This window comes from Spermophilus citellus (assembly GCF_964194105.1).
Source record: "Spermophilus citellus genome assembly, chromosome: 5".
Lineage (NCBI taxonomy): Eukaryota > Metazoa > Chordata > Mammalia > Rodentia > Sciuridae > Spermophilus > Spermophilus citellus.
In genome coordinates, this window is record NC_138186.1 from 41,253,207 (window position 1) to 41,276,253 (window position 23,047).

Sequence of the window (23,047 nt, forward strand, 5' to 3'; positions counted from 1 at the left end):
TTTACTTGATGTGTGAGGAACCAAAGGCAAAGAGATATTAAGCAACCTGCTTTGAGGTCACACAGACAGTCCATGCAGCTGGTAGAATTCAAGTACTACTTTTCCAGGCTCTTGTGACCCTTGCATACAGAGGGCAGCATTAAGGAGCTATGAAACATGGGCAGGTCCTTGGGAAAAAGGCTTGGGGTCAGGTACATGTATAAGGAGGAGATAAGGCAGGAGGGTCTGTTCATCGCAGTCTGTGCAGGACTGTGAAAGCCAGGCTGCAGCATTTGTACTCACCTCAACATATTATGGGGGAGGGGTGGCTATAGAAGACATATGAGCAAGGGAGGGTTTGCTTAGAGCTCTACTTCAGGATGTTTCTGATGATAGCAAGAACAAGAGTGGAAAATGTCTGTTGAATCTTAGAGGAAAATTTTCTTTTTTCCTCTGTCCCTCCCCTTCTGCCTTCCATAAATATTTGTTGAGCATCTACTATTTCCCAGGCTCTGTTCCAAAAGACACAGATTGAGCACATGCTCACATGCTTTCCTTGAATCTAGGGACATGTAGATAAATAATATATATCAAAGGTGGCGAGTACCATGGGGGAAATAGAGTCTGGAGAGAGATGGAAAGGGCTCACCAGAGGTGGTGGTCAGAGATGTCTTCTCTAAGGGGATGGCATTGGATCAGAGAGCTGAAGTCATGGAGGTTGTAGAAATCTGCAGGAAGGGTGTTCTTGGCAGAAGGATCAGCATATGCAAAGACCATGAGTTGGGAACAGAGAATAACAAGGAGGCCAATGAAACCAGGGCAGAGTGAAGGAGAGTGAAGATGAGGTCAGAGAACGAAAAGGGTTTGATCATATAAAGGTTCATGGTTGCTGAAGCCCTTGGCTTTCACTGTGGGTAAGATGGGAGCCCTGGGGGAGTTTTGAGCAGGGGAGGAAATGCAAGTAGTGGGGACAAGTGGGGAGGAAGCCAGGACACCATATCATTAGGCAAGAAAGGAAACATCCACCTGTTCTTTGCAGAGCTTTTGGTTCTGTGCTGGGAACCCCAGGCCCAGTCTCTCCTCCCTGCTGTGCAGAAAGCTTGTCCATTGAGAGTGGTGCAGAACTTATAAGTAGGATATTTCTGGGTCCTCTGAGGCCTTAGGATTGACTCAGATAAGCTTGTGTGGCTATGGCTTATATGAGCAGAAATTCTCCTGATGAATAATGCAGTCCTATCCACCTGTGTATTTTGATGCTTTCTCAGGGCTTTGGCAGTGTAGCTCCTGGGAGCTTCAGATTGTGTTGGGCATCTGTGGCAGACTTGAGGACCCTGGTTCTCAGACTTGAGGGACCTGGCTTTCTTTCTTCCTTGTGTCTCCTGTGCCATCCCTGTAGCAACCTCATAGGGTGTTGTAGGAGCATCAGATAAGAAGATAAGAAGCCAGTTCAACAGACATCTCATTTAATTACCCCCATGTCCTATGCAGTGAATAAAACATCTTCTCTTGTGGATTAGGAAATTAGGGCACAGAGATGGCAGGCAACTTGCCTAAGGTCCCAGAGATGGTGAATGGCTTCTCAGGGGTCTGGCTGCCAATCCTGCTTTACATTGCTCTGCAGATGAAACCAACAGCCCACACATGGTTATGATCTATGCTGGAAGTGTAGAGTTAGCAAAGGGCCAGACTTTGGAATCTGACAGTCTCAAGTTTGAATAGTAGTCCTGCCTATTTTGTAGCATGTGGGCCTGAACCTCTGAACTATAGTCTTCTTGCCCCCATACATCAGTGCTGCTTTGTCACAGCTAGGGCATCTGTATAAAGGAAGTTGTGCTTGGCTCACCCCATTGGGAGCAAGATGTACTCAGTCACTGGGGGTCACATACTGCCTTCTGGTCACAGGTGATCTTGCAGGTGCTCTCAGAGGAGGAGCTTGCTCCCCTGGGTAATCCCTAGGCTGAGGTGCTGCAGCCCCCAGAGCTGTACTATTCTATGAATGGAAAAAGTTTTTCTTGATATCCAAACTGAGAAACTCTTTGGTTGGAGCGTCCTGGCTCTAATATGAAGTTGCAATGAGCTCCTGGGTGAGGGGGTTCAGAGTTCTAAATGCAGATGGGGCCACTTGTTTTTTTATTTTTTTGTCTTATAAGAATATGATAGATCAATATTTTGATGCTTTTGTGTGTGTGATATTGCAGGAGATTACATTGTGGGTGTTCACTAAGGATGAAACAATTGCTTCCACACTGAGGCCCCATTGAAAAGTCAGATAGCTGAGGCCATCAGAGTCAGACACCCAGTGATACTTGGGTATTTGAAATCATTTCTGTAGTTATTCTTCAGTAAATTATGCTTACTTGGTAGATTAGAATTATAGTAACCTCCATTTATCAAACATCAATCTTAAATGCTTTGCCTCACCTGATTTAATCCACAGTCAGGCTTCCTATACTGTATGTAGAACTAACAACTCCTCTTTATTAACAAGGAAAAATGAAGCTCAGAGGGTTTAAGGCCATACAACTTTGTAGAGCAGAGCAGGTCCATCTTTCATAATTTCAACTTGGATAAACCATAATAAAATTAGGTGTTTATTAGCTTTATTTAATATATAAAAATAAATAAATAAATAATATAAAGAAAGGCTAAACAATAGATTTTTTTGTTCAGGTTATTGGGAAGTTTGGGGTGATTCCATATTGGGGTATACCCATTGTAGGGCAGGCCCCAAATGACTGTAGTGAGGCTTCTGGTGGGCTATATTTTCTGTGTGTAGTCAAGGTCATAAACACTTTTATTCAGCCTGTGTGCTCAAGGTCAAAAACATTTGCTGTGAGCATGTGCCTACTGATATAACCTATTGTCAGTGTGCCTTCTTTGTCTGGCCTGCATATAACTAAAGGCCTATGCAGAAGACAAAAGAGGATAAACGGAACTGGCTAGGGGCTGAAGCTAGAACTGCAAGCTAGCCAGAGACTGTTGTCACCTCTGAGTAAGCATGTCTACCATCCAAACTGCATCTTGCATCTTCTTCCACCTGCCAGGATCTTGAATCTGTTCCTAAATCTAAGACCCTGACTGACACTCTTCTATTTTTATTTCTTGCCTCAAGATTCTGGCTAAGATGTTGAGTTACAGAGTGTAATAGAAGAGGTAAGAGTAAACATACTTGCCTATGAGTTAGGGTTTGGATCCTGAATGTCCCAAAGGCCCAATATGCCAAAGTCGTGGCCACCAGTCTAAATGGGAGATGGTGGAACCTTTAGTAGGTGGGACCCAGTATAAGAAAGATACTTTATTAGGGGTGTGCCCTTGGAGAAGATGCTGAGACCTTGGTCCCCTCTTCTTTCTCTTTGTTTCCTGCTTCATGAGGTGAAGGGAATTTCTCTGCCCCATGCTCCAGTAAAGAATGTCTACCCTGCATTATGGTAGATATAGATTGATGTACTGGGCCCCCACAGGCCCAAAGCAATAGGGCCAAATAACTATGGACTGGCACCTTTGAAACAGTAATACAAAATAAACCTATCCTCATTTAAGTTGCATTATTTCAGGCATTTTGTCACAGCAATCCAAATCTGACTAATAGAATATCTTAAGTAAAAGCACTTCAATCATAAAGGACATTGTTAGTTGTAGATTTTTCAGAGATGCCATTTATCAGATTGATGAAGTTTCCTTTTACCCCCCTGGTTTGCTAAATGATTTAGTCAAGAACAGGTTTTGAATTTGTGTAATGCCTTTTGTTCAAGGAGATGATCCTGTGATTATTCTTCCTTATTTCATTAATATATTAAATTAGGATTGATTTTTTAAATATTCATCATTATAAGTTGGATTTGATTTGCTGATATTTTATCAAGTGTTCATGGGTAACGTTAGTCCAAAGTTCCCTACTTTTATATGTTAACAATTTAAATTTTAAATAAATGTATAGATTTATGCAACCAGCATTACAATACAAATATAGAATAATTCCATTACCTTAAGAAATTCCACTCATTTGCACTGCCCCCACTCCCAGGACTAGGCTAACACTTATCTGATTTTGAATTCTGTTGATTTGTTTTACTGGACATTTCAGTGGAATGAATGTAGTATGTGATCTATTTGGCTTTTTTTCACTTAGCATAATATGTATGTGCACATGCGCCTGCACAGTGCTGGGGAGTGAACCCAGATTCTCACAATGCTAGGCAAGCACTCTACCACTGAGCCACATCCAGCCCTACTATAATGTTTTGAAGTTAACACATTTAATTATCTATTTATTTATTCTAATATGTTATACATGACAGCATAATGCATTTCAATTCATAGTACACATATATTTCTGTTTCTACACAAAGTAGATTCACACCATTTGTGTCTTCTTACTTAGGATAATGAATTCCATCTCATTCCACCATCTTTCCTACCCTCATGGCCCTTCCTTTTCCCTCCCTCCCCTTTGCCCTAACTAAAGTTCATCCATTGTCCCATGCTTCCACCCCTACCCCCCATTATGGACCAGGATCCACGTATCAGAGAAAACATTCAGCCTTTGGTTTTTTGGGATTGCATTTACCTGCAAATGCCATTTTTTAATTCTGTTTTAATGCTGAGTAATATTCCATTCTGTATATATGCCACATTTTTTAATCCATTCATCTATTGAAGGCATCTAGGTTGGTTCCACAATTTAGCTATTGTGTCACTGCATTATGCTATTTTTAAGTTCTTTGGGTATAAACCAAGGAGTGGGATAGCTGAGTCAAATGGTGGTTCCATTCCAAGTTTTCCAAGAAATCACCATACTACTTTACAGATTGGTTGCACTAATTTGCAGTCCCACCAGCAATGTATGAGTGTATCTTTTCCCCCACATCTTCGCCAACACTAATTGTTGTTTGTATTCTTAATAGCTTTCATTCTGACTGGAGTGAGATGAAATCTTAGAGTAGTTTTGATTTACATTTTCTAATTGCTAGAGATGTTGAACGTTTTTTCGTATGTTTGTTGATTGATTATATATCATCTTCTGAGAAGGGTCAGATCATTTTCTTGGCCCATTTATTGATTGGGTTGTGTGTGTGTGTGTGTGTGTGTGTGTGTGTGTGTTTGTGTGTGTGTGTGTGAGTGTTAAGATTTTGGAGTTCTTTATATGTCCTAGAGATTAGTGCTCTATCTGATGTGCATATGGTAAAAATTTGCTCCAAGATGTAGGCTCTCTATTTTCCTCACTGATGTTTCTTTTGCTGAGAAGAAGTTTTTAGTTTGAATCCATCTCTTTTATTGATTGTTGATTTTATTTCTTGCACTATATGAGTCTTGTTAAGGAAGTCAGGGCCTAATCAGACATGATGAAGATTTGGGCCTACTTTTTCTTCTATAGACTCATGGTCTCTGGTCTAATTCCTGGGTCCTTGATCCACTTTGAGTTTTGTGCATGGTGAGAGATAGGGGCTTAATTTCATTTTATTGCATCTGGATTTCCAGTTTTCTCAGCACGATTTGTTGAAGAGGCTATCTTTTCTCTAATATAAGTTTTTGGAGCCTTTGTCTAGTATGAAATAATTGTATTTAAATAGGTTTGTCTCTGTGTCCTCTATTCTGTACCATTGGACTACCAGTCTATTTTGGTGCCAATACCATGTTGGTTCTGTTGCTATTGTTCTGTAGTAAAGTTTAAGATCTGGTATAGTGATGCCATCAGCTTCATTCTTCTTGCTAAAGATTGCTTTGGCTATTCTGGGTATCTTAATTTTTCCAGATGAATTTCATGATCGCTTTTTCTATTTCTATGAGAAATGCCATTGGGATTTTGATTGGAATTGCATTAAATCTGTATAGTGCTTTTGGTAGTATGGTTTCTTTTCCTATTCATATTTTTGACAATATTAATTCTGCCTATCCATGAACAAGAGAGATCTTCACATCTTCTAAGGTCTTCTTTAATTTCTTTCTTTAGTGTTCTGTAATTTTCATTGTAGAGGTCTTTCACCTCAAGTTGATTACTAAGTATTTGAATTTTTTTAGGCCATGGGGTAATTTTCCTAGTTTCTCTTTCAGAGGATTTGTCACTGATGTACAAAAATGCCTTTGATTTATGGGTGTTGATTTTATATACTGACACTTTGCTGAATTCATTTGCTAGTTCCAGACATTATCTGGTAGAACTTTTTGGATCCTCTAGGTATAGATTCATGTCATCACCAAGCAGTAATAATTTGAGTTCTTTTCCTATGCATAGTCCTTTAATTTCTTTCATCTGTCTAATTGCTCTGGCTAGTGTTTCAAGGACTATATAGAAGTGGTGAAAGAAAGCATCCTGGCTTGTTCCAGTTTTTAGATAGAATGCTTTCAATTTTTCTCCATTTAAATGATGTTGGCCTTGGGCTTATATTATAGTTTATAAAAATTTTATTATTCATTAAACATTATAAATTTTCTCCTAAATATTGTATTTGCAGCATTCTTCATGCCTTGATTATATTTTATTGTTAAAAAACTTTAATTTCCCTTCTTCTTCAACCCATGGATTTTTAAGTACCTTGATTAATTTCCTGATGTTTTGAATTTTACAGATATTCTAATGTTATTAATTTCTAATCCAATGTCAATACATTCAATGACTTCAATCCTTTTCAACTTATTGAGGCTTGTCTTAGGGCTAGGAGATTGCTGGTATTGGTGAATGTTCCATCTACACTTGGGAAAAATGTTTATTTACTTCCTATTGGATTTGGTATTCAACAAATATTAGTTGGATCAAATTGGTTCACAATGAGGGTAAGTGTTCTACATCTTTGTTTGCACATATTCTATTAATGGGAGACAAGTATTGAAAATCAAATATTGTGATTTTTAGTGTCGGTTTCCTTTTCTAATCTACTAATTTATACTTTATCTACTTTGGAGTTATATAATTAGTTATTTCTATATTTATTACCTATGTCTTTTGTGATACTTATTATCATTGTAGAATGTTCTTTTTTGTCCCTAGCAATACTTCTTGTTTTGAAGTCAATTTTCCTTCACAGTAATACATTTAGTTTTTTATGCTTTCTACTTGAATGACCTTTTTATTCATCTTCCAACTTTCAAGTTGAAGTTTCATTTTGCATTTCTATTGTCTATATCATGTGATTTATCTTGATTTTTATCAAAGCGGTAACTTCAGCCTTTTTGTTGAAATTTAAGTCTATTTGAATTTAATCTGATTACTTATATACTTTTATTTTAGCTTACTATTTCACTATTTATTTTTAAAGTATCTCATCTTTTCTTCATTCTTGCTCCTCCCTTCCTACTTTCCTTTGTTTCAAATAATTTTTATTTTTAGTTATTCCTCTCCTGGATTTTTTCACATATTTCCTTGCATTCATTTCTTATTTTGGTTGTAATAATTAAAACCTGCATCTTTAACTTTCCACAAATCTTAGGTGGTAACATTGATCTACAACCAGCAAAATATAGGAAACTATGTCCTGAAGGACTTTGCTTCAAATTACCTGTAATGCAGGACTTCTCACTGAATTGAGTTTTTTTCTAAATATGCATTCATTTTGCCTTCTTCCCCCTTTTATTTATTCACATAAATTTGCTAATTTTAGGCATAAAGTTAAATATTGGTAATCATTTAGTATCACACCTATCACCACAAGCCAGATGTGCTCTTACCTGTTTGTATTTGATTTTCTCCTCTATTCCTAGCCCTATTCCTTTCTGTAATTTTGAATATTCTAGAATATCATATAAGAGCAATTCCATAGTATGCAGTCTTGTATAGCATAATGATTTTAAAGTTCATCCAATGTGTTATACATATTAATATTTTGTTCATTTTTGTTGCTGAGTATTGATAAAATTCTAATTTACACATTGGTTTACCTATTGAGAAGTTGATAAACATGGATTATTTCCAGCTTGGGTAAATTATAAATAAAGTCACTATGAACATTTAAGTATAAGTCTGTCTGTATAGACATGTTTTCTCACCCTTTGGACAAATGCCCAAATGTGGATTATTAGGTTATTAGGTAAATATTTATGTCAGGAATTGAGATAATGTTTTACTGTTAACTGACTTGTGACATTTTTTCATTTCCAGCAGCAGCACATGACATTTCCAATGACTCCACGTCCTGTTAAGATGTGGTATTATCTCAGGTGTTTTTAATGTTCTCCATTCTAGTTGCTTCGTGGTGGTAAGTCATTGTGGTTTTTTTTTTTTTTTTTTTAAAGAGAGAGTGAGAGAGGGAGAGAAAGAAAGAGAGAGAGAGAATTTTAATATTTATTTTTTAGTTCTCGGCGGACACAACATCTTTGTTGGTATGTGGTGCTGAGGATCGAACCCGGGCCGCACGCATGCCAGGCGAGCGCGCTACCGCTTGAGCCACATCCCCAACCCAGTCATTGTGGTTTTAATTTGCATTTCTTTGATGATTACTGTTTGGTGAGCACCTTTCAGTGACTGGCATATCTTCTTTAGTGAACTGTTGTAATAATTAAAACCTGCATCTTTAACATTCCACAAATCTTAGGTAGTAACAATGCTTTTATAAAGCATTGTCTGTTTCATTATTTAGTTATAAGCATTCTTTATATATTCTGGGCATTTATATATATATAAATTTTTTCTTTCTATGGTTTGCATATTTTTCCATACCCATGTCTTAGTCTGTTTATGCAGCATTAAAAAAATAGACCAGGTAATTTATTTTTTTTAATTTTTTATTTATTACAGTTCTGGAGGTTGGAAAGTACAAGATCAAAATGCCAGCACTGGTGTCTATTTTTTGCTGCTCTCAGCTTCCACTGTCTGTTTCCATCTGTATTTCCCTGTTGTCTTGCTAAATTCTGACCCTGTTCATTTCTACTTATGCATATTTTGTTGCACATTTATCTCTAACCAAAATCATTGGAACATATTTTGCATCCTTAACTCATAAAATCTGTTCCCTTGGGTCCTGCAAATTAAATATGAACTGAAATGTAATAGAATATGCTAGTTAGAATTTGTGGCTATATGTTATATGAAAACCTCTGGTTGTAAATTGCTTTGTCCCTGCTATATCAAGAGTTTGACCATACAGTGTTGACAATCCACTTCTATTTGATTATATTGATGAATGTAGACATAGCATACAGTAATTTTTTTTATTTTTAAACAAAGCATTCTTATACAACTGAATTATCAGAGCTAATTTCTACATCCTGGTAGTAATGGCTTTATTAGAAGAGGAAGAAACACCCAAACGGTTGTTCTATCACTGGAACCATGCTCTTAGAATTCCAAGCCTCCAGAATCATAAGCCAAATAAACTTCTATTCTTTATAAATCACCTAGTCACCGTATTTTGTTACAGCAACAGGAAACAGACTAAGACACTCTCCATTTCTTGAAAGATGAAAAGTAGATTATACTCATATGTGTTGTGTTGTATTGACATTGTGATCATCCCAAGATCCTCTCAATTTCTGATGACTCCCACCTCCTCCTTCCTGTCACTGCAACTCCCTTCACTGACTAGTACTCAAGCTCTTGTGGAAGAACAGTAGCAACTCCAGAATTTATAAATGAGTGGACAAAGGTATCCCTCCCTCTTTGCACTCTACTTTCCCAATATGTTTAATTGGTTTCTCTTTTGCTAAAATTATCCAGATTTGTTTTCTGCTTTAAGCTATGACTATTAATTTATCTTTAAGCTAAATACTTATTTCTACCATCTCAAAACCCAGCTGACATAAGACATACTCCAAAGCAGTTATTTCCAAAAACTCAGGTATATTGAACTTCACATAATTCTCTCCCCCTTCTTATTATAAAATTTGAAAAAGACACTGTAAATAAATTAACAAATTTCCACTAATACATAATACACCTCACAATGTTTAATCATGAAATGCCTGATCAAGTATGATTTGCATCAAAATATTTACTGTTTTCCCAGCTGCTTAGGAAACTAGCATAAACAATAATGAGACAGGAAAGGCTCTTGAGAAATCCATATGGATGTTGTAAATAATTAGCATTAATAGTAAAGGTTGCAATTCCATGACCCAGGCATTTGTCCCATACATTTGTCTCGGTGGCAGACAAAGACAAGGACCAAATCAAAGACAATGGAAGAAATGATTAATAATAGCATACACTTTAATAAATACTTTAAAGCAATTATAATCTTTGCACTGCAGATCAAGTATTACCAGTTCCATTTTAGAAACAAAGTAGAGAGGGCAGAACACTCCTGAGGCTACCATACTGTTTCAGTCACCTAAGGGATTCAGAAATCCAGCAGGTCAGTCTAGCCAAAGTAGAAAATTGGGAATGATGTAGAGGAAAAAGAGATAAATGAAAAAACCAAGGACTGTGCCCAAGAGATTTCCTCTCAGGGTCTCAGTGTAAGTCTAGATCTCATGCAATTAAGCCACAGAAAAGGAAAAATTCTCCCAGTAAAGGAAGATGAGAATTCATAGATAAACTCTTGGGTTCTAGCATTTGTAAAGGTGACCTTCCCTCCATCATAATCCAAGGCAATGCCAATCTGCCTTGGACAGTAGGACAGTATCTGGAAAGGTTCAGAGTTTGTACATATAGAGACCCCTGCTGAAGATAGCTGTAGAGTCCAGAATCCCTCCTCAGGGGTGAATGCCAGGAACCCTCTTCTCACCACTGACTCTCTTGCCACCCCCAACAAGCAGAATTTTGGCCATATTCCATTTTCCTGAGACCATTCTTCCTCCAACTCTTCGCTCTCATTTCTGTATCCAGGAGAACTATATCCATCAGTGATTCCTATGAACCCACCAAGATAGCTACTGCCAAACACATCTCTGGCTCCACCTCTGTATTTCATTGCTTCTTCTTCCTCCTCTGCTCCCCACCAGATCCTATCCACTTTCACTTCCCAGTACACTTTGCCCCAGGTGAAGCCCTTACTGCCCAGCACACCAGGCTCAGGATCGAATCGCTGACCATGTTGGTATTTGTTCATCCACAAGCCAGTGAATATCATACTTTTCCCATTTGGAGACACTGAGAGGTAGCCATTGGCTGTCTGAGAATTCAGGACGATCCTCACTGTGGGAACAAGGGGAGACAGGTGTGGCATCCTAAAAGATATTGAAGGAGATCTTTCCCATGGGTTCAGGAGCCCTTCTGACATGGCCTCCTTTGGGGATCAGGGCCTCAGACCTTGTGCTCATACTTCCACTAGCTCCTCTATCTAGAAAGTGCAGGGAATGTGGGGAGAAAATTCAAGGGCACAGGCAGTGTGATAAAACCTCAGAAAAAGAGAGACTGTGATCATTATAGCTGGGGAAATCTTTCTTTAAATGTTTGTGAGTTTGAAATTTGGCAAGTCAGGTAAAGAATTTAGGTAGATTAGCCACCATGAAGTCCTATTTAAAGAGATGGGCCACAAGGAAAAGAGCTTCACAGGGAAACTGCAATTTGAGTTTGGAAAGTTCACTTTGAAGAAAAAAAAATCAGAAAATAATCCCTTCCAACTACTTACTTGTTTTATATTCCAGATCCCTCAACAATTTTCCTGGAAGGAACAAAAAGATAGTAAGAGATTCTGACACCACCTCTTTCTAAGTCAAATTCTGTTATTGTTGGTTAATACCACTTTAAAAGGTGAAAAGGAACCATGAAAACTCAAGTGAAATAGAGAAACCTTACCCAGAGTTGTACCTTCAAAAGTGGCTCACTCAAGTACCCATCCCAACATCTGCCTAAAGTACCTGGTGCTTCATTAAAGAGCACTTGGACCATATTCTCTATTGTTTAATGAGGTCCTCAACTGTGATACCTTAATCATTTTTTCTCTACTCTCAAATATAATTCTGAGATTCATTCTCCCAATATGTTTCTTTTAAATTTTTTATTAGTTTATTTTAATTATATGTAATATTAGGGTTCATTTTGGCATAATTACACAAGCATGGAATATAACTTGCTCTTGTTCAATCCCTAGGACTTCCCCTTTCCCTTGCCGCCTCTCCCTGTTCCCTTCCCTCTAGTCTTCTACTGATCTTTCTTCTACTTACTTAGTTCTTTTTCTTTCTTTCTTTCTTTCTTTTTTTTTTTTTAATGGTGCCTTGTGGATATATATGAAGGCCAATCTGTTTTTAAATTTTTTAAATTTCTAATTAAGGTAAAAGACACATGACATAAAATGTATCATCTTTACCATTTGTAAATTTTATGTTTCAGTAGTGTTAAGTATATTTACATTATCATGTAATCACTTTCTAGAACTTTTCCCATCTTGCAAAACTGACACTCTATAGCTATTAAATAACAACTTTTCATTTTCCTCTCCTCTGCATCTCCTGGCAATGACCATTTCACTTTCTGTTTCTATGAATTTGACTATGTTAGATATCTCATATAAGTGGAATTATATAGTATTTGTCCTTTATGTGACAGATTGTTCCACTTAACAAAATGGCCTCAAGTTTCATCCACATGTCTGAATTTCTTTCTGTTTGGCTTAATAATAGTCCAAGGTGTGTGTGTGTGTGTGTGTGTGTGTGTGTGTGTGTGTGTGTGTACACACACACACACACACACACACACACACACAGTTTTCTTATCCACCAATGGACCCTTGGGTTACTCCATTTCTTTGCTATTATGAATATGCACATAGATATGCAAATATCTATCTGTGATCCTGCTTTCAGTTCTTCTGGATATTTATCAAAATATGCAATGAATGTAGCATACAGAATTTTTTTTCTTTTGGGAAAAACAATCATACCATTTTCCTTGGCCTTCCAATGTTTTTCACGTTTTAGATAGTATTTTTTGAATCAACTCCAAGACCTATTAACTATCATTCTACCTTAGTCTAGGTATCATTTTTCAACTGTCATGGGAAAGATGTCCTGGTTTGGACTTAAATTCCCTCTCCAATATCCCTGCCTGGTATAAGTGACCTATACAAGAATAAGGAATGCTAAAAAGCTAAGGCCAAGTGGGGTGCAGTAGCGCATGCCTGTAATCCCAGTGACTTGGGAGGCTAAGGCATGAGGATTGTGAGTTCAAAGACAGCCTCAGCAGTTTAGCAAGGCACTTACCAACTCAATGAAACCCTATTTCTAAGTAAAATACAAAAAAGGGTTTAGGATGTGGCTCAGTGATTAAGCACCCCTGGGTTCAATCCTCAGTATCAAATAAATAAATAAATAAATAAATAAATAAATAAATAAATAGCTAAGGCCAGAATCAAAACCCAAGAAAACACTAAGAAAAAGTTTTCTAGGCTCAGAGCCCCTTTCTTCACCCATTCCATTACCATGGAATCCTCTCAGGCCTTTCTCTAAAGAAATAATTTTATCAGAAAATTCTTCTGCTCGCTTTTTGATTGCAGGACTGATGGGCTTTTCAATCCAGAACTTCTTCCGGGGATACCTAGAGAAAGTAGAATCATGGTGGAAACCACTGGAAGAAAGACATGTATGGCCACTGTCACCACATACAAGGCACACTAGTGACAGCACAATTAGTGAATGCTCCAAGGAGTCAATTCCAACATGAGAGTCAAAGGGTAAAATTTACAGAGTTCTGAAGAAGGGCCACAACCCAAGTGTTCTCTACCCATCAATATATCATTTATGTGTGATGTTAAGAAAAGAGAGCCATTTTCTACATTGGAGCTCTTTGAAACATGCTATTAATGTTACAACTTCTAAAGAAATTGCTTGAGGATATATACCAGATAAAGAAAATTAAAGTACCGATTTTAATTTCAGAAAATTTTAAAGCTTTTAATTGAAAACTAAGATAAATTGGCTGGACATGTAGCTCAGTGGTTGAGTGTCTGCATCTCATGCACAAGGCCCTGGGTTAGATCCTCAGGACCACCAAAACAAAAACAAAAAACAAAACCCCTAAATCATTAAAATTAAGATAAAGCTGGAAAGAGATACTTAAGTTAACTATAAATTGAAATAAATCTGAGGTTTTGATCTTACTATTATATAGGGTTGAATTCAAGGCAGAAAAATATTAAACAAGACAACAAAAGGTAGTTTACATTATCTAAGGATTATAATCCACAATTAAGATATAACTCTTCTTAAAGACCATACAGAAAAAAAATAGCAAAATATAAAATGAAGTGGGGTATGATGATGCACATCCAATCCCAATTACTCAAGAGGCTAAGGCAGGAGGTGAAAATTTTGAGGCCAGCATGGGCAACTTAGTCATACTTTCTTAAAATTTAAAAAAATAAAAAGTAATTCAGTGGTAGGTACAAGCGCCCTCTGGTGTCAGTTTCCAGTACTGAAAATTTTAAAAAGAAGAAAGAAAAGAAGCAAAACCAAAATTTACATTGCACATAAAAAAATCCAAAAAGTGGGAAAGTCTATTAATAGCAAATAACATATTTCAAAGCAAGAAGTATTACCCATTTTTGTCACCCTAGTTGCTTACATAATTACTTGTCTTTAATATGTTTAGTTTCCCCTGACAGGATCTGGTAACCTATCTCATTACCCTCCTTTCTAACCAATGTCTGGTCCACAGTATATGCTCAGTATATGTGAATAGTCCATTATGTCTCTGGAGATGAGCTGCGCATTAGCAAAATGCTCTACTCTGAATCTCTGCCTAAATCTTCTGTGTAAGTTTTGTTGTTGTTCTTGGCAGGGGATTGAACTCGGAGCCTCAAACTTACTAGGCAAACACTCTACCACCGAGCTACATCCCCAGCCTAGATGTTAAGTTTTTAACAGACATTTCCTCAGACTCAATGCCAGAGAGTCATCATCCTGTGACACATAGAAGTGTCCTCTTCCTACACTCAGAGCAAAGGAAGCCATCACGACCAAGCAAGGAGGATGATCTGATGGTGAAATGTGTTCTACAGAGTATGGAGGAAACTACAGCCAGAAGTTGCAGCTAAGAACTAGGGAGGAATTGAAAGGAAAAACAGAAACTGAGTTTTAGAAATGGACATAGATTCTAAATATTCTGTAATTCTCTTCTATAACCGCCTCCCATTTCATTTCTACCTCAGCCCACTCCCATCTTAACATGTTCTATGACAATAATTTTTCTATAACTGCCTCTCCAATTCCATGCAATGCATTTCAACTATGCTACCTGAAGAACTTTTCTCTAAGAAGTCCTCTTCTAGACCTTGTGAAATTTTAATAAATTAAAAGTAGAGAAGAGAAAACAAAGTGCTTTTTAAATAAGAAGCACTTACCTGTTTATTATGTCACTGGGGTCCTGGAAAAGAAGAGAACACAAACACTATCATGGAAAGAATGTCCTCAGGAGCCATCAGCAGTCCCTGTGGGACCCCTGGGGAGCAGGTTCACAACAGGACCATACAGGGAGTTAATGTGATGGGCTTGAAACTGCTCTACTCTCCACTGCAGAAGCAGTTTACAGGGATACATACTTCTCCCTCCTTTCCTCCCTTTTCAGTTCTACTTTCTTCCCACCAGGAAAACTTCCTTGATTAATAGATAATAGTCTATTAAGACTCTGTTATCTTCAGGTTAAGACTGAAATCTCAGCCTGTCTTGGTAGACCTCTATTCAGGTGGCCCCATCTTACCCACCTCTTCTTCCCTTCAATTTCTTTCTCACTTAAACTGACTCCTCTAGAAAAGTAGCTCCCTCACTCTGCCCCCTTCCTGTCTTCTTATCTATTTCCCTCTTCCTACCTTCCTCAGCACCTGCACCCACCTCCCACACAAGTTTATTATCACATTCATTTCTCTATGGCCAACCACTGCACCCACACCCCTTGCCAAGGGAGAGGGGACAGTACAGTTTCCTGCAATTTAGAGCTTATAATCCACTGGCTGGCTGATTAACTTGTTAAAGAACTCAATAAATCAGAATAAACCCTGTCTCTCCTCATTCCTCCTCCAAGTCTCTTACTAATGGAGAGGCAACACCATAGTTTGGGGCAAAATGATTTAGATACAATTTAGGTGGTCCCTCACCTGCAAAAGTTCCAGAGCTGGCTGCCGAACCTTCTTCTCTAATTCAGAAATCAGAGTCCCAAGCCGGACCACCTCCTCTGAGCCTTTAGTTATATGGCTGCTCCTCCCTTCTGTGAGCTCTTGCTCCATCCCCATCAGCAAGTCCAACAGGAACTGTTCCCTTTCTCTCAAGAACTGATGGCCCTGTTCAAACACTGTTACAATATCTTGCCTGTGGCCCTGGAATTTTGTCTACAGTAAATGTAGAAAGAGAATGATTTCTTCTGGGAGGTCGAAAACACTAGAACATGTGTAAGATCTTTAGGGATGAGTTCAGAACAGGAATCCCTTCAAACACCTCCCCGCTTCTTAATCCCCTCCAAAATCACACACACCCCTCTCCCACAGAACATTCTCCTTCTGTGTACACAGAACATTCCCTGGAGATTTCTCTTACAAGCAAGGCCTGAATCTCATCTTCTCCTGTAGACTGAAAATTCTGAATTCTATCCCTGTCTCCCTTCAGAATCTTCAGATGGTTTAGAATTTTACCCTATGGAAATAAACATGAATAATCTCACAATTAAGATGAAAATAACATATTGCAAGGCCCTGGGTTCAATCCCCAGTACCACCAAAAAAAAAAAAAAAAAAAGAAAAGAAAGAAGAAAATGACCTAAAAATAAAAGGGAGATGAAAAGTGATTCCATAGTAAAATCAGATAGCATTTGACCTTATATACTACAATCAAAAGCAATTTCTTAAAAGTAAAATAAAAGAATAATCTATTATTACAACTATTAAGACTTATGGTACAGTTTTTATTCATATTTACAGGGTTCTTTTCCACCAAAAAATGCAGAAAATTTAAATAAAAATCCATTAATAATATGAAAATAGAAGAAAATCAATATAAAAAGTGAAGGAAAGTATACATGCTGTTTTAGCCCATTTTCTATCACTATAACAAACTATCAAAGGCTGTGTTACTTTATAAAGAAAAGAGTTTCATTATCTCACAATTCTGAAGGTTCACGGGCAAAGCATTGGCATCATCCCAGCTCTGATAAAGACCTCATGGTGATGGCATCACAATGGCAGCAGCACATGTGAGAGATCAAATCACCACACAGAAAGCCAGAATTCAGTAAGAGGCTAGTTTAACAAGTTTAGCAAAATTAGGATCTATATCTTAAAAGTCCACCACCTCCCAATATTGCTACACTTGAGGACCAAGCTCCGAACACAAGAACCTTGGGGGACAAACTATATCATATCCTAACACCAAATTATGTAAAGAATGATTTAATTAGTTTTAAGTTTCCTGTGAGCCAGAGAGAAAAGGAAAATAATGAGTTGCATCATTTTTCTTTAATAGACAAGAGAAAATAGTCTGTCAGAGAAAATGATATTTTCCCTGAAATTAAATTCTGAATGAAAACTTATACTGAAGATTTACACTAGAAACACTATCTTCAAAAATATTTTTAAGATGATTACATGCTGAAGAACACACAATGTGAAGCTATATACTTAAGAGGGCTGATAATCTATATTGCTGATTGAGACCTGATACAAATGCCTCAAAAACCAACACATGCAGGTATTGGGATAGACTCATTAGCATAAAAGCTGTGGAAACTGGCAAGTGTGAATATGTCCCCCAAAGCTCATGTGTTGGAAACTTAACCCTGAAGGAGTGTGAAGAGATGGTACTTTTAAGAGGAAATTAGTCTTGAGGGCTCTGCTCTTGTGAATGAATTAATGCCATTTTTTACAGGAGCAGGTTTGCTGTCACTGGAATAAGTTCCTCATAAAAGGGTGAGTTTGGTCTTGCCCACCCTTTTTCCCCCTTGTGATGCTGATGCCTTTATTTTGTTTAATGCAGCAAGAAGACCCACACTAGACGCTGGTACCTTGATCTTGGCCCCCAGCTTCCAAAACCAATAGCCAATAAACTTCTGCTCATTATAAAATGCCTAGTTCATAGTATTTTGTTACAGCAGCACAAAGCAGACCAAGACAGAAACAATCAGTTTTATTATCCAAATTCAAGAATTGAGTCACCACCAGGTGTGGTGGTGCACACCTGTAATCACAGTGGCTCAGGAGGCTGAGGCAGGAGGATCACAAGTTCAAAGCCAGCCTCAGCAACTTAGTGAGGCCCTAAGTAACTTAAAAGACCCTGTCTCAAAATAAAAAGGATTTGGGATATAACTTAGTAGTTAAGCACCCTTTGGTTCAATCCCTGAGATATCTCTCTCTCTCTCTCTCTCTCTCTCTCTCTCTCTCTCTCTCTCTCTCTCTCTCTCTTTAGTACTGAGGATTGAACACAGGGGTCCTTAACCACTGAGTCAGATCCCCAACCCTTGTTTTTTAATTTTATTTTGAGACAGGATCTCGCCAAGTTGCTTAGGGCTTTGCTAAACTGCTGAGGCGCTTTGAACTCTGGAGCCTCCTGCCTCAACTTCCCAAGCTACTGGGATTACAGGTGTGTAATCTAGCCCAAGAACTCTCCATACTAAAATATTTGGACCATCATACCTGTTATAAGAGATGTTATTTAAAAAAAAAAGATAACAAGTATTGGCAAAAATGTAGAGAAAAGAGAATATTGATACATTGTTGGTCAGAATATAAATTGGTATAACCATTTCTTTAAAAAAAGTATAAAGGTTTCTCAAAAACTAAAAATAAAATTACTATATTATGTGGCCACCCACTTCTTCATATTTATCCAAAGGAAGTATAATCATAATCTCCAAGAGATATCTTCATTCCCATGTTCTCTGTGGCATTATTCACAAGAGCCAAGACATGGAATCAACCTAAGTGTCTACTTATGGATGAATGGATAAAGAAAATGTACCATATGCATACAATGAAATATTAATTAGCTTTAATAAAGAAGAAAATCCTGCCATTTATGATAACATGGATGGGCTTGAAGGACATTACACCCAGGGAAATAAGTCAGATCTGGAAAGCAAATATGATAATATTCCACTTGTACATGGAATCTAAAATAAATGGTCAAACTCTTAAGCAGAGAACAGAATGATAGTTACCAGAGGTAGGTGGAGGAAAAATGGGAAGTCAAAGGGAACAAAGAATTACAACAAGATATATAACTTCTGGAGATTTGTTAAATACCATAATGTCTAAAGCTAACAAAATTGTGTTGTCTACTTAAAATAACAAAATGGACAAATCACATGATAAGTGATCTTATCCAAACACATACACACACACACACACACACACACACACACACACACACAGAGACACACACACACACACATAAATAAATAAATAATCAATGATAATAAAGGGGACATAAATAACCTTTAGGAAGTGATCAAATATGTTTGTAGCCTTGATGTTGGTGATTTCTCAGATGTACACTTATCCCCAAACTTATTGATTTATGCACACTGAATATGTACAGCTTTCCACATGTCAATCATACCTCAATAAAGTGGTTTAAAAATTTGACCCTATCCTGAAGGAATGGTAGAACTTTCTTGGCTACAAGAACAGACCTGTGTTTCAACCAGATTCTTACCCGATAAGGCTGTGCAGCCTTCTCCAGAAGAACAGCAGCATGGTGCCTGTGCTCCCGAGACTCCCGACACATCACACACAGAATCTGCTGGTCATCTTTGCAGTAGTAATGCAGCTTCTCCAGATGTCGCCCACACAGCTTCTCTGCCCTTTGCTCAGGTGATCTTTCCTCTCTGGGTTGTCTCTCCTCATCTACTTTCATCCTCCAGATGTTCTCCACCAAACTGGCCATCTGCCATACATGGCGGATATTCTCTTTCTTAAAAGCTGTCTTGCAGAGAGAACAATATAATGGCTGCCTAGAAGATTCACAGACCTTAATGATGCAGTGATAGCAAAAGACATGACCACAGTCAATGGTCACTGGCTCTCTCAAGTAGTCAAGGCAGATGGAGCACAGCACCTCATCCTCCAGGTTTCTCAGAGGGGAGGCAGCAGCCATAATCACTATGCTCAGGACCTGCAGAGTTCCCTCTTGAGGTGGGGAATCACTTTCTAAGAAGACGAAGATAAAATGGAAGCTGTGGGTTTAATAAACATCAAAATGGAAATGTGAGAAAATGTTTTTTATTTTTTTATGTTCAGATTGTTCCCCACCTTTTTCTCAAAATCAAAAGCTCCTTCCAGAACACTAGTTAGGACAAGTTCTGGCCTGCAAACTTAGATGTTACACAGGCAGCTTGTTCTGGTGTAATATTTCAAAGGAGGCTCAGATACTAAGAAAGTCAAACTCTTACATGTAAAAGCTAAAAAAAAAGGAGTAAGAAGAGGGAGTGAATCTCATGAAAATACAAGGGAAACAAGCAGTATAGGAAGGGGAGATAATGAGAAACAAAATTGGCAGAATTATATTGTTTTTATTGTGTGCCTGTACAAATATGTAACAATGAATCCCACTATTATATATCATTCTAATAAGCCAGAAAACCCCATTTCTAAAAATAAAATAAAATTAATAAAACCTAGAAAATTACTGACCTATGAAATTCTATCAAGGTTCTAAAATCATGTCATTAGAACTCCAGAAGAGGAGAAAGAAATTGGTAAAGAAAAAAAATATTTAAAGAAGAATGGCTGAAATTTCCCAAATATGACATGACCTAAATTTATGTCAAGAAGTTTAGCAAATGCCAATTGACAATTTGGTCAATTGATAATTTCTAGGAAAAGCACCTGAGATACTTCAAAACCAAGCTGCTACAAACCAGAAACAAAACAAAAAAAATCTTGAAAGCAGACAGAAAAAAATGACATTACATCAAGGGGGAAATTATTCAAATGTTATTCTCTATTCAATCATATTTCTCATTAGACTCCACAGAGGTCAGAAAACATGGGAAAATTATAAACTACTGGGAGAGAAAAAAATGTAAATTCAGATTTGTGTACCAGCAAAAATATTCTTCAGGAATAAAAGCATTTTCAGGTGAAGAAAATATGTCACCAGCAAACCTGCCATAAAAGAACTGCTAATTGAAGTTCTTCAGGCTGTCAACAAATGATACCAAAAAGGGAAATCTGGAACTTGAGGAATGAAGGAAGAACAACAAAAGTGGTAAAAATTTGCATAAATTACCTATTTTATACCTAGGAAGTTCTTTAAAATATTAAGGACTATTGGAAGCAAAAAAAAATACAACATAAAATCATTGAGATGATGTTCACATATATAATATGAGATGTAATACAGAAGACAACTGTAGGAAAAGGGACCTATGTAGTTGTAGGGCTTCTACATTTTACTTAAAGTCATAAAGGCTGAAAGTATACTATGAAAAGTAACACAGAGACCATCTATTAAAAACCATCTATTATAAATACCAACAAGGAAATTAACTTGAAATACTAAAAAATTTTCAAATAAACCAAAAGAAAGCAGAAAAAGGGGAACAGAAAGAAAAAAAAAACAGGATGAAGAAGAAATAATAAAATGGTGGGTCTAAATTCAACAAGATCAATAGTTACATTTGAACTGGAGGTGTAGCTCAGTGATAACATGCTTAGTGTGGGAAGCCGTTCTCACATGTGATTGGGCACCTCCCTGATTGGGTGTGAGGCATTCTGGCTAAACTGTGTCGGAACTAATCCCCACCCTCTCTAGGTGCCAGAGCCCATCCATGTCGGGGTGTGACTAACCATTGACCCTGAAACCAATCACTGACCCTGACCTTGGAATGCTGTCCCCCTCGACCTTCATTGGATGGAATTTTCCCCTGAATTTCTTGTTCCCCAATAAAAGGCCACTCCCTGGCGTGCTCTCTCTGTCTCTCCTGCTAGTCTGTGTAAACCTTGGTGCCCCACCGGGTGGCTCTAGGCAGGAACCAGAGGGGAGAGCCGTCTCAGATCTGGTCAAAGAAAAAGTTAAATTGAGTTTTGTGTGTTTATTTTGATCTCACTTGTTAACTTCTATGCTGCCAACCTCTTGTATGAAGTTTGCGTGCTGGTCGCGAGGTGGAGCTTAGTATGTGCAAGACATGGATTCAATACCTAGCACTAATAATAATAACAATAATGATTATTGTTATCATTATGAATATCAACTATTAGAACATACCTATTAAAAGATGAAGGTTGTTAGATTAGTTTTTTTAAAAAAGACCAAACTATTTTCTATCTCCAGAAAATCCATATTAAACATAATGATATTATAAACTAAAAATTAAAATACTAGAAAATGATGTTACAATTTAGATTTATCCTTATAAATTGTACATCTAAAAAAAAGCTTAAAGCTGAAGTAGCTATATTTATAAAGTAAGCTTAGGACTGAGAAATCTTACCAAGGGTAAAAGTCTATTACCTTATGATAAAATGATCAATTTCCCACAGAAACATTGTTATCTCAAATGTGTATGCAATTAACAACAGAGCACCAAAACTCATGAAGCAAAAACTGATAGAACTGAACAGGGGATGTAGCCCAGTGACAGAATACTTGCCTCATATGCACAAGGTCAGACCAATAGTTCAATCACCAACACTGCAAACACACACACACAGAAAAAAAAAATCAGAATTGACTTAATCCAAAATAGATAAACCCAAAATTATCTTGGAGATTTCAACTCTTTTCCCTCAAAAATTGAGAAAAATCGGTAAAAAATCAATATAGATAAATTTATGAAGACCTAAACAACACTATCAGCTAACATAACCTAGACATTTACAAAATATTGTACCCAACAAAAGCAAAATACTTTTTCTTTTCAAAATCACCTGGAATAGTCACAGAAAAGGACCATATTCTGGACCATAAAATAAACCTTAAACAATCTTACAACAATTAAAATTATAGCAAGTATGTTCTTAAACCTTAATGGAATTAAACTAGAAATAAATAACAGAAAAATATTTAGAAAGTCCCCAAACATTTGTAAACAAGACACTTCTAAGTAAGTCATGAGTTGAAGAGAATCATGAAGGATGTTAGAAAGTGTTCTGAACTGAAGGAAATAAAAACACAACATATAAAAATTTGTGAGATGCAGCTAAATTACTATTAGCGGAAAACTTATAGTATTACAAACCACACTCAACAAAGAAAGGCCTTTAATCAATTAACTAAG

At 37.2% G+C, this 23,047-nt stretch overlaps 1 protein-coding gene across 1 annotated transcript; it reads right to left on the reverse strand.

Annotated features, from left to right (window-relative positions):
• Nucleotides 1–10,352: 10,352 nt before the first annotated feature.
• On the reverse strand, nt 10,353–19,923 carry LOC308649835 (tripartite motif-containing protein 26-like; the record flags this gene model as incomplete). Its single annotated transcript, XM_081295687.1, has 7 exons — nt 10,353–11,044; nt 11,481–11,513; nt 13,269–13,384; nt 15,189–15,211; nt 15,939–16,169; nt 16,375–16,470; nt 19,483–19,923. The coding sequence occupies 7 exons, from the start codon at nt 19,921–19,923 to the stop codon at nt 10,353–10,355; spliced, it is 1,632 nt and encodes a 543-aa protein (XP_081151813.1).
• Between the last annotated feature and the right edge of the window lie 3,124 nt (nt 19,924–23,047).